At 37.8% G+C, this 12,581-nt stretch overlaps 1 protein-coding gene across 6 annotated transcripts in view; it reads right to left on the bottom strand.

The window, feature by feature from the left end:
• SEMA5A (semaphorin 5A) overlaps window positions 1-12,581 on the bottom strand; it is a 322,127-nt gene that overhangs the window by 81,655 nt on the left and 227,891 nt on the right. For all 6 annotated transcript variants that reach the window (XM_048312054.1, XM_048312077.1, XM_048312047.1 and 3 more), the window contains one exon: window positions 2,237-2,354. In XM_048312054.1, coding sequence (XP_048168011.1) covers window positions 2,237-2,354 — 118 coding nt within the window. The remainder of the gene's footprint in view (window positions 1-2,236; window positions 2,355-12,581) is intronic.

The raw sequence follows: 12,581 nt of genomic DNA, 5'->3' as shown, positions 1-12,581 counted from the left end.
CCTCTATCCTCTACCTATAAGTGCCTATAAGTATTCAGCCATATGAATAATTCTCTAGGAAATAATTTCTCAAAGGCAACTGGTAACACTTTTTATTCTGAACTAAATGATTGTATAAACAGACCTCTCTCTGATCCAGTTTTAGAAGAAACTGGCCATTCATTAATCTAAAAAAATTTCTACAATGTTAAAATATCAGAGTAATTGTACTAAAAATTAAGATATGGGAAGCAATTGGGACCAAAAGGGGGAGAATAGGTTTCAAATATTCTGTTATGTTCTGCCTGCAACAGTGTCTTGAATGTATCTAGCACATGTTAAGGATGCACATAGCTCAGTCCCTTACAAAATTAAATTAATTACATCTTGGCTTACATATCCTGTGAGCACAGCACCTAAAAATGCTATTAAACAAATATTTGAGTACCTCACTAAGCAAAATTGTAATCAATTGCAGTTTGTCAGAAGACAGTGTTACTTTAGAGGAAAGTTTCTATGAAGTTTTCCAGTCTGTTCAATAATGTGTTACTTGGTGTATAAGGCTTTAAAACAGTAAAGGGGTAAACCCACACTTTTCAATTTAAATAGATAATTCTAGAATCTTCCTTATATTACGCAATCTCAATCTGCTCAAGGACAAACTTTCTTTGGAGGTTCACTAAGTCTTTGAATCTCAGATCAGCAGTGTAAGTCTCACAGCTATGGTTGACTTTCTAAGCAAGCCTTAGGTGCTCCTCTGCTTTGACTAGACTGCCATACCCTATGCACATGTCATATAATAGATACTAAATAATTGTTTTTCCAGTTGAATGGAACAGAATGGAATTACTCTTTATTAATTATTCCTCCCTCTACCCCATCTTGGCCTCATGTTCTGTATCTACAAAAGAAAATACGGCCTAGTGCCACAATTCAAAGACTGAGCACAGCAGGCTGACTGCCCATGCAAATGTCAACAAAATAAGGCATTTCAGTAATCATGGTATTTCCCCCAAAGCTGCCCCTGATTTCAGCTCAAATGCTAATGCAGATGAATCCAACAGAAGCCTATTTTATTAGTCCTCTATGTGAGAAGATGGATGCAAAGGACAGGAATGGACATAAACATTTTTTTTAAAGTTTTAAAAACTTGAAAGAATGCTTAAAAAATTGCTTTTTAATGTCAAACACAGTCAGAACACAGGAGCACATTCTCAAGGCCCTCAGAATCAGTGTAGTGTTTGTATCTATGAGGCTGCTGCAACACATGTAGAGAGCCAAAGTCAACGCTGGAAGACGTTCATACTGATTTTGCACATCTCTAGTTCACTAAACAAAGCCCAGCTTAAGGGAGAGAAGTGCCATCAAGATATTAAATGGCGCTTGTTAAACACATGGAGATTAGAATATGAACGCCATATGAGCACAAGTTAATAGATGTATGTGCCCCACTGGTGAGTGGGGACAAGATCAAGAAGTTCTTACTAGGAATGAAAGCAGAATTGAGTTGGAAATGCTCCCTCTTCATGGGCAAAAGGACAAAGCAGCAACAATCTCCAAAAAAAAAAAAAAAAAAGGGCTTAGTAGCACAAGAAAGGTCCTTCTTAACCCTCTTTTTGCATGCTTTGGAGTAAGGGAAAAGAATGAAAATTAAAACAACACCAGAATCACATTAAAAGGAAAGCTATAAATCAATTTTGTTGCTGCTTTTTTATATTATATTACATTTATTCAGAACAATTTTTAAAGAGAAGTGTTAAGCCACTGCAAATATTAACCTTGAGTTTATTGTAATTGTCACCTTTGTCATTTATCTGGGTGAGATTTAACTCATAGAATTCACCCTTCCAATTCATGAACTTTTAAAGATGTTATTTGGCTTTTTATACTAGCAATAATAATCCTAAAAGAAAAGATTATACCATTAGTGAATTAACTTTTCCAAAGCAAAATTCTGCAGAGAAAAATACGTCAATATAACTAATCTTAGAAAACATTTGTTTTCAAGGTGGGAAAATAGACATTACAGGTAAAAAACAACCACCCTTTGAAATTACTCTAAATAATTTTATCATATAAGTAGTTTGATAAGAAATAGAAAAGAAACTAGGTATTCTGTTAAAATCTGATGGGAAAACCTAAGGAAAACGGCATTAAATGCAGTTTTCTGAGCTTGAAAAATCTATGCCAGCTCATTATCATGAAATTCACATGGAATCAAAGGTTTTGGGAGACAAATGAATGCATTTGGACTTACTGGACACACAGTAATGCTTTGCTCCCATTGACTCATGCTCAGACTTTCTTCCAGCGTTGTGCATTTCTTCATCACCATGTCCCAGCCACAATAAGGGTCTTGAGATCCAATGCATGCACTGTGGATGAAAACCAATCAGGTCACTGGGACATTTATCTTCATTTGCACTGACCAAATATCTCTAAATAACTATGTAGCATCTCTTCATATTTCATAGGCAGATAGTGAAATTGATCCCTGTTGTGGTATGGCGCAGACAAAATGACAAAAAATGAGGAAAAATGAATTTGAATGCCTACACAAAGCTAGGATTTCTTTTAAGTGCATAGTTGAATTTCTGTCTGCATACATGGTATGTTGTCTAGACTGACTGTTGCACTTAATTACTAGAGAATTACAGAAATTCATAAAAAAGGTATATTGTCTGCTCCAAGCAAAAATTTCAGGAGTTACAGTTCTTAGTCTTTTCTGTCAGTTTTGGAATTATAGGTATCATCTTTTTCAGAAATCAGATGACAATGTTTGTTCTTTGAAAAATAATTAGAAAACCTTCTGATCTATTTTCTGCACCTGTATAAAACCTCTGGAAGTTCAAAGCAGCACTGGTGGCTGCCATCACACCTCTTACATACCACATGCTGCCCTCATCATTCTCTCTTAGTGGCACATGAGGAGGAAAAGAAAAGGATTAGAGAGAAGGATGGTAGTCCAGTTTCATACAGACTGAAAGACCCACTGCACAAAACCAGAAGTTCATTTCTCTAACAGATAGCAGGTTTCTCTTGCTAAGGTCAAACATTAACAGTCCAGGCAATAGGTCTCCAGCTTCATAGCTAAAGATCCATAAGAAAGGAGGTGGAACTCCCATTATAGTGAAGCATGATACAATTGGTTTCACACTTGTAAGAATAGCTACAAATTACACATAAAAATAATGCATTCAAACACTTTGTTTAGATTGTAAAAATGTTAGACTGATCATTTTTGTTCAACTCAAATCCATGGGCATTATCCTTCTCTCTTTAATTATCTGTTCCCATCACATCTCTGTTGACTGAAGGGCCACAGAGATGATCAAGCAGTGAGTAGAGGCTGAGAGAGCTGGGAGAACTGTTTAGCCTAGAGAAGAGAAGGCTCAGAAAGGATCTCATCAATATGTACAAAACTCTGAATGGAGCATGCAAAGAAAAAGATCCAGGGTCTTCAGTTGTGCCAAGCGACAGGACCAGAGATAGTGGGCACAAACTGAAACACAGGAGGTTTCAACATCAGGAGACACTGTGGCAGTAAGGGTGACTGAGCACTGGCTCAGATAGCCCAGAGAGCTTCCAGAGTCTCCTTCCTTGGAGATATTCAAAAGCCATCCACACATGGCTCTGGACAGTTGGTTCTGGGAGGTCCAGCTTGAGCAAGAGACTGGAGCAGATGACTATTAAAGACCCATGCCAGCCTCAAATGTTCTGTGATTCTGTCCTCACTAAATGTGTTTTGCTTGTGATAATTCCATTTATCTCTGGCATTCCTCGTGTACTTCCATGTTAACACCTGACCAAATGCAGACTTACGAATTCCCTAGTAGGCTATTTGCTAATACCATCACAGAGGATTCTTAGCCCTTATAAATTTCACAGAATTCATTTCCACATTACACTTGGCAATGTGGATTGCCAGTATGACGTTGGAGCATAGCTCTCATCTGCAAAATGGGCACAATGTAAGAGGCATAACATTCAAAACTCCATGGGTACCCCTAATCAGGATTCCAGTCCAAAGATAAAGCTTTTGGTTTAGAAAATTCAGTGTTCAGAAGAGAGTTCCCACTGATGCTTCTGGCAGCTGTGAGCACTTTGCATTTTTGTAACTCAGGCTACACATGTTTCCATTTAATTATCTATAAAGTAAGAAGGAACATTAATGCAAATTACGGGAGATTTTAAGTGTCTTGCAGTGCTTGCAAGACATGATGTCCAGTATTCTCCTTCCAAGTAACTCTGATAAAGCATGTGTTTTATGAGAAAAGAGTACAAAAACAAATTAAAGGCTGACATAATGCACAACTGGCAATGTTAGCAGTGTTAACATTGAAATGAGAACTTACGCCTCAAAGCTGAAGTGTTCGCTTTTCTAACTTCAAAGTGTTCATACTTATAATGCAGTTATTATGCTTTAGAAACTTTTTATTAAAAACAAAAATATTTCAAAGTCAGTATCCCTTCACTTAGAACCATACTCACTCTTTTGGGGGAGTAAGCTGATCCTTCTCCCACTCTGCTCTTAGACCCCATTTCCTCTTTTGCTTTTGTTCCCATTTTACCTTCCATTCAAGCAAATCAAAATGGCTTGCACCTTTCATTACGTGTCACTCAGAAGTTTCAAGCAAGGTGCTAGAAACACATTTTGACTGTCCTTACAATTTTATGGTATCAGAACAGATCCTAGTTTCATGGGGAAAAAAAAGTTCTTCTACTGCTAGGACAAAGCATGTTTGATCACTCTGTGAACACTGAATGGGGTTATTTCAGTAGCTGACCAGGTCTGGAGTGCTCTACGGCAAGGTAAAATGAGGTGAATCTTTTCAGGATTTAGTTAAGAAGATCCATTGAGCAAGTGAAAACTATGATTTTAAGAAGTTATTAACTCAGCTAACCTCATGCAGATGACAAGAGGATAACTTCAACCACAAATTAGAGGCATTACCATTCTTCAATAATTTTTCACTTTACACTACAATACAGAAATTAATCCTCTAGGCATATGAACTATTCCAAACAAAGCAACAAGAAATTTTGTCAGAGAAATATTCTTCACATGAGGAACTCTAGTTTTGCTGGGGTTTTTTTACTAACATGCTAATTCGTTGTCCCAGTCATTATTACATCTAAGTCTCATATTGTAAAAAGTTTAATTTTTTAAATCTTATATTCAGACAGCAAAAAAAAAAAAAAAACCCACACTACTAAACTGTAGTTCAGTATCATCAACCTCTTTCAGTTCACCATGTCAGACATATTCATGAAATATGGCAGGACCTGACTTAAATAGCTGCCCTGTTCTCAGGTATTGGCACAACAATTCTGTTCTGTTCTTCCCCCTGCACCACATCTCAGAGGGTTTTCTTATTTATTTTTTTCAGATCACCAATATCTCTAAAAAGTGGATATAATTTCTTTAAAATTAAAGAAGTCAGGTAATATGAGGGTAAGTTTTTATCCGTACTGCCTAATTATGCCACCTTTTAAAACCATTTTCTTTCCTTCGAGGGATGATTCTTTTGATTTAATGTGTGAATAACAGCAGCTAATTGTTTTTATCTACTAAGCCTAGATAAAGAAACAGATAACAAAAGAAGCTAACAGATAAAAAATCAGATAAAATAAAGCTTATAAGTATGAAAATATCAGAACTTCTATTTAAAATGTGACATTTAAAGGGACTATTCTTAACTTGCAATTATGTGTCTTTGGAAAATTTCATACTGTTTTAACTCCTTTTAAATGAATCTCTCTCCCAAGCAACAGCAGTAAGAGGAACAGCTCCAATGTGTGCATGAAATAACAAAAGAAACTATACAACATGGCTGTCAAATTTATGTCAATTTTATGTAAGTAAGGAAAGTCAAGAATCAGATACTGCTACACATCTTTATCTCCTTTTCCTCCCAAATCTCTGTCTAAATTAAAGCCATTTTAGGTGCTGCTGTTGAAAAAATTAGGTAAATAAAGTAGGTATTAGGTCTTTCATTTGACAGGGCCCTTTCAGACTGTCACACCGCAAGTAGCAGAGCTGGATAATACATTTTGCCATCTTGTCTCTAGTACAGAGACAAGGTATACTCAAGAAGTATACCTTACATCTCAATTTCAGCAGAGAATGAATGTTTTGTCTGTTAATCCCAGCAGGCACCGGCCCACATCTCTAAGACTTCACATGATTTGTCCCAGCACCGCTAAAACTGTCAATTTTGTGCAGGAAGGAAATTCAGGAATAAAATTAAACTGGTTAATTCGAAGACTCTTGATGCTACTTACGCTGTGGAGTCAGCACTCTCTGCAAAATATTCAACAGCTTTCGGCTTCTCCTGACTGATTCTAATTTTGCTCTGTGTTGTCACTTCATATTTTTTACTGAACGTAAATGATAGGTAGCAGTGTGTCTCCTGCAAGGCACTCATTTGGCAGTGATGGTTCAGTGTGCCTACTGACAGTGGTGCAACACCTCAGCCATGAGTTCTGACTGACTACTAACAAAACAGTAAACCCCCTCACTCTAAAGCAAGTCAGTAAAAGCAGGTCATTTCTTCAGCTATTTTATAATTATCATCAAGTAGGCCAGCAAAACTGTTCTACTTCGGTTATATTTGAGATGATTCATTGAGTCAGAAAGTAAGGCAGAATTGAATATCATTCAGAGCAAAATATATTAAAAATCCCATACAGTTTTAGACTAAAAAGAATTTTTGTGTGTTCCAAAGTACAAAAAAAACCCCCTTCAGTTTAAAAGCTGTATCATAATACCATTAATTTCAAAGAGATTTTTAAAGAGGGGGAGAATATATTCCCATATGAATATACATTACAAGTGCTAATCAGGTATTCTCTTGACCTGTAACATTTTATTCATACAATATATATAAATGCAAGAGGTGCATCTTCTAAGACTGTTCAAGAAACATTTTTCTGTCTTTACCTATACACAGCATTTCGAAGAACAGTCTCCTGACCCTTTCAATAATTTCCACTGAAATATCTATGCCTGCAGAGTCCCAATTACCATCAAATGTGATTTGACACTTTGTATACCAGGAACTGAACCAGGGTCACCATCTTATTTTGCAGAAGACAGATTCATCACTGCAAATTTGAACAGAAAACTGAAGCTATAAGCCTGTCTCATGTTCCAAATGCACAGTTCTATCCATTTCTGAATGAATACATGAATCTGATAGCAGACAAAGGTACCTATCAGTCATACTATATCATTTCATTACTACTGGTTTTGTAGCTATATACATATATACGTGTGCGCAATGAAGAACAGGCATCCAAAGATACAGACGAATGATGCAGAGGAACATAAATGGTAGGGACACAACTTATAAAAGCCATAGCAGCTCAAACTAAGATGCATGTCAAATATTCAGAATACTGCTTAACCCTTACCTGTACTGGTAAGAAAAGTCAAATCCTTTAATCATCTCAGACACTCTGAGCGAACTACCATTGCTTCCTCTTATTTTAATTTTTGTAATATAGTCAAAATATATTTAGATACCATTCAATCTTTCAACATTTCTGAGAAAACCAGCCTTAAACCTACAAGCTCCCTTCCATCAAATCTGGAATCTGAAATTTATGTATAAAAGTGGTTTATAACACATAATTCACTGAATGTTGATGCTTCCAAGTGACTCTATATGAATCAAATGTGAAGGACAACTGTCAGAGCATGTACTCCATCCTCTCGACACCGTCCCTTCAGATATACATTGATAATACACAATGTACATTGATTACATACATTAATAAATCGCCTCTCAGTGTTCTCCTCTCAAGGCTGAACAGGTCCAACTCCCTCAGTCTCACCTCATAAAAGAGATGCTCCAGTCCCTACTCATTTTTGTTGCCCTCTGCTGGACCTGTTCCAGGAGCTCCAAGTCTCTCGTCCTGAGGAGCCCAGAACTGCACACAGCACTCGAGACACGGCCTCACCAGAGCGGAGAGGCAGGATCAGCTCCCTCGACCTGCTGGCAATGCTCTTCCTAATGCACCCCAGGATTCAACTGACCTCCCTGGCCCCCAGGGCACACAGCTGGCTCGTGGATAACTTGTCCACCAGGACCCCCAGGTCCTTCTCCTCAAAGCTGCTTTCCAGCAGGTCAGCCCCCAGCCTGTGCTGGTGCCCAGGGTTATTCTTCCCCAGGTGCAGGACCCTGCCCTTGCCTTTGCTGAATTTCAGAAGGTTCCTCTCCGCCCATCCCTGCAACCTGTCGAGGTCTCTCTGAGGGGCTGCACAGCCCTCTGGGGTATCGGCCTCTCCTCCAGCTTTGTGTCATCAGGGAACTCGCTGAGGAGGCATCTGCCCCTTCAGCCAGGTCATTGGTGAGTAAGTTAAACAGTACTGGGCCTACTATTGACCCTTAGGTGACACCAGCAGGCCTCCAACTAGACTGTGATACTGATCACAATCCACCAAGAGCTGGCATTCAGCTATTTCCCAATCCACCTCACTGCCAACTCATCCAACCCCCACTTCCTGAACTTGTCTGTAAGCACCTACAGTTACTAAGAGTAAATACACTGAACTTAGAATTCCTGGATCTTTTGATATTTTTTAAAGCAACAAAATTGATTACATCATGACCTATGAAAACCACATTCCTGTTTTAAATTTCTTTCTTAGGTCCCTTTTTTGTTTAAAATAATATCCTACTAATAAAATCTGAAATCTGAATTGCAAATATGTAGTCAGGTTCATCTGGTTTACTTACATCCTTGCAAACTAAACTGAAGATAATTTTTCAGTGTATATAATACCCAAAAAAAGAACTGCCATTTTCAATATGTGCTTGTAATTTAGTCTTGAAGACAGGAGTATGATTTATCCCAGTCTGAGAAATTTATGAGGACTCTGATTCTGGAATATTACTCTGGAATCACTAATTCAGATCAGTCCTCATGAGGTTCTGACATTATAATGCAGCAGCGGATTTCTCATATTTAAACTGGAATAAAGCCTGCATATTTTAAAATCAGGAAATCCACCTGAATATCCAAAAATAACTACTTTGGAATGATTATTTCCAAATAGCAATTTCAATTCCATTTGTTGGCAAGATCTTCAGGACACCTAGTCATGGTTTAGACCACATACTAGCTATTAACTTGTATAGTATCAGTATATAGGAATAATTATTTTACTGTTTAATGTTATAGAGTATTTATTATCAGAGACAGGTTCCTACTGAATGTGAGAGTACTTCTGAGGATGCAAAATCTGCAGCTGGGGCAAAATGAAGGAATGCAAAAGTGGTTGAAATTCTTAATCCAGTAATATTGCTGGAGTTCTAGGAATGAAATAAAGTATATTGTTTTCTTCTGTTAGTTAACTCAGTACCCTTTTTAGCACTGTGCTGATAGAGTTTTCTTTTTTGTATGTACAGATTGCTTAACTGATGGCTCACAGAGACACCAAAATAAGAATAAAGAAGTTTAAAGAGCAAAAAGTTAGTTGCAGCAGAATAGCTATAATAACATTACTTAGCAAGACAACCTTGTGACTCAGTAGTATCTTAGGCATATACTGTAAAAAACAATACTCAAAAATTTCCAGAAGTTGGGGGTCTTTTTATGCCAGAGAAGTCACTATTTGTACAGCTTTAGGCAGATGGCACTATTTATTTACTTAGACATAACATCATAGTAAGATTAGTTTTCAAGCCTTTCAAGGGTGTGAAACCTATCTTCTGTCAGAAATACCAATCCTTGACCCTTGCTTGTTAAGATTTTAAAGAACATTGGGCTGATGTCACCTTCCATTGTCCTTTCAGAACTAAGGCAGTGAAAACTCCAGTACAAAGTATAACTTTGACAAATTTGCCTCAGAAAAATCACTACCATGCGGGGTTGCTTTTGAAGGCTACAGCTGCCAATAAAAGAAAGTTGACAGTTTCTTTGTTTCAGGGGACAGAGTCTCTACCCCCGTACTACAAATCTTATTCCTTATTACAGACGCATAGAGCCTTCAAAGTAAACTGCAGACACTGAAATTTTAGACAGTTTAATAGTTATCTTCTCATGATAATTATTCTATTTATCTCACATTATAGTTAATTAGCAGATATATTAAAGTCAGTTGTGCTTCATGCTTGGCCTACTCAACTCTGAAGAAGTACAGAGAGATGGAGAATTCACAGTGAAAATAGCTCCAGTGACTAACGTTGGCGGACTTGTTTTGATAGTTTGATAAACGTGTGAATTGCAATACCCAGGTGATAATAACCTGATCAAACCTTAAGGATTTTTCCCAAGGAGAAGTGAACTGCCCTGCTGCTGTCTGCAACTTGAAGATGGCAGTGTTTTCGGGAGAACTGATTCTCCAAAGTAGTGACATGTCCCAAATGACTTTTCTCTAGATGACTCCTGAAACCAGCATGATTATGACAGGGTGTTCAAAACCAGTCTGACATTGGCAGAATTCTGTATGAGATACGCTCCACCTGCCCCCCTCCATGTATTATTTGGAAACTGGCAATCAAAATAACTAGCATGTGCAACTCATGAATGATGGAAACATTGTGGCACAATGGAAAGCGATGAGCAACCCAAACTACGGGTGTGACAACAGGTTTTACCTGTGGTAAGGTCTGCTGTCACAGTAATAAAGTGCAGCAAACAGCACGTAAAACACAAAAAAACCCCCAAAAACCACCTCAAAATAATTAGTCCCCAAATGTATTTTCAAAGGCCTTTGTTAAAAGTGTTTATGGGAGTAGAGTCATGACCAGAGTGAGTGTGCTGAAGCAGAGGGAATGTCTGTCAGAGGCAGCAGCATGTCACAGGGTTCCACCACCACTGGAAAGTGCTGGAGGAACAGACTTATGATATGCACAGCATATTGGAGTGATTATTAAGGAGACATAATAAACTACAAATAAAAGAAATAACCATGCTTTAGAGGCTACTGTGGGAAGATGAAACAAAGAATAATGAAAAAAAATTAAAACTGACAATCTCAAGAAATTTATCTAGACACTGAGATATTAGCTCGTGAAAGAGTCTGCTCAACAGAGGGACTGAAGTTGTATTGTCTGAAAGCCCAGCAATAAACCTAAACAAAGAGATGAGATAAGACTAGGCACTGAACATTCTGCCATTTACACAAAAAGACAGAGCAGGTGAGGTAGCACACCTTCAACCTTTTGGCTTTTTTAAGGCTGTTAATCGTACACTAGCATGCCCTATTCCTCGATAATTACGTGAAGTAGATACTGAAGAGTACAGGTCCTTGATCTGGTGAAGACTCTAGTTATCATTGATGGAATTTCAGGATATAGCTTTGGCACAGTTATACAGCCCTAAGTATGATAAATGTGAATAAATAAAATTAAAATAATCCAAAAAACCCCCCACAATGTTCCAAGGCATTACCTTAGGTAAGGTTTACCCATCACTCTGTTTACCCATTGCTATGGTATAGAAGTAATAGTTAGCAACAATAGTTAGTAATAGTAACAGAAGAATGTGAGTATTAAAGCACCCAGCAATGCAGTGAGCAAGTTTAAGATGCTTCAATGCCTGGAGAAATGTACAGCCCCAAGAAATGTCTTCATACTCTATCCACATGCAAAAAAAAAAAAAAGATCCACTATAAGCCAGGAAAAAACTAGTCAAACCAGAAGTTAATTATAGGTGAGAGAAAGATTACATCTGCATTCTCCAAATAACCTGAGTCCCTAATGATAGATGACAAGGAAATTCCTTTTTTCATCTGGATCACATCGGTAAATCCTATCCTTTTTCACAAAACAGAGCTAGAATTGCTGGTGAACTCTTTAACCAAGAAGAAAGCAAGGATGGCAAGTCTTTTGGTGCAATGAATATTTAATTACTACAAGAGAAGTCGTACAACTACAAAAGACATGATTGAAAAACCCCACAAGGAATCATTTTATCTCCTTTTAAATAAGTCATTCCACTGGAAGATGAGACTTCATATACATCTGGGAAGAGGAATAAATTATCATCTGAGCAGTATTTGAGGCATTTAACTACCGTTCTACTCAGTAAAATGGGAAAGGCACCATTTTTTTGGTTTGTTTTCTTTTGTTCTAAAAGGCATTTTAAAAGTTAGACAATTAAAGCCCAATTAAACGGAGAGGAATGAATAGCCTGCAGCCATGCATGGGGTCTGTGATTTGAAACAGCAGTCCTAGCCTTTGAGGGCAGAAACATGTTTGGGCCCTGCAGCTGGAATAACATTGCCATTCCTTGGGAATTGTCCTGAAAGAAGCAGAGGTACCAGGGACCTTGGGCATTCACACCTCACTGAAAACAAAATGAGGCTCCAGCCTTGAAATGTCCAAAGTGGACTGCAGGCTGGTGTATTTACACCAGCACACATCCTTTTTCAACCTACTGAACCAAGGAAAGATGAAACTTCCAAGGAAATTGAAACTTGGTCCTATGTAGGCCACTAAACCAACAAAAAGCTTGAAGCAGAGACTTGCCCATATACAACTTTTCCCTAAAGTAAGCTTGGCAGGACTTCCAATGGGGCTTCAAGTGTTCTTCTCTTTCAAAAGAAAATGCCAAAAATATGCTACATAAGACAGCATAAACAACAAAAG

The sequence above is a fragment of the Corvus hawaiiensis genome, chromosome 1 (assembly GCF_020740725.1).
Source record: "Corvus hawaiiensis isolate bCorHaw1 chromosome 1, bCorHaw1.pri.cur, whole genome shotgun sequence".
NCBI classification, from domain to species: Eukaryota; Metazoa; Chordata; class Aves; order Passeriformes; family Corvidae; genus Corvus; species Corvus hawaiiensis.
This window is presented reverse-complemented; position numbering and strand designations above follow the sequence as displayed.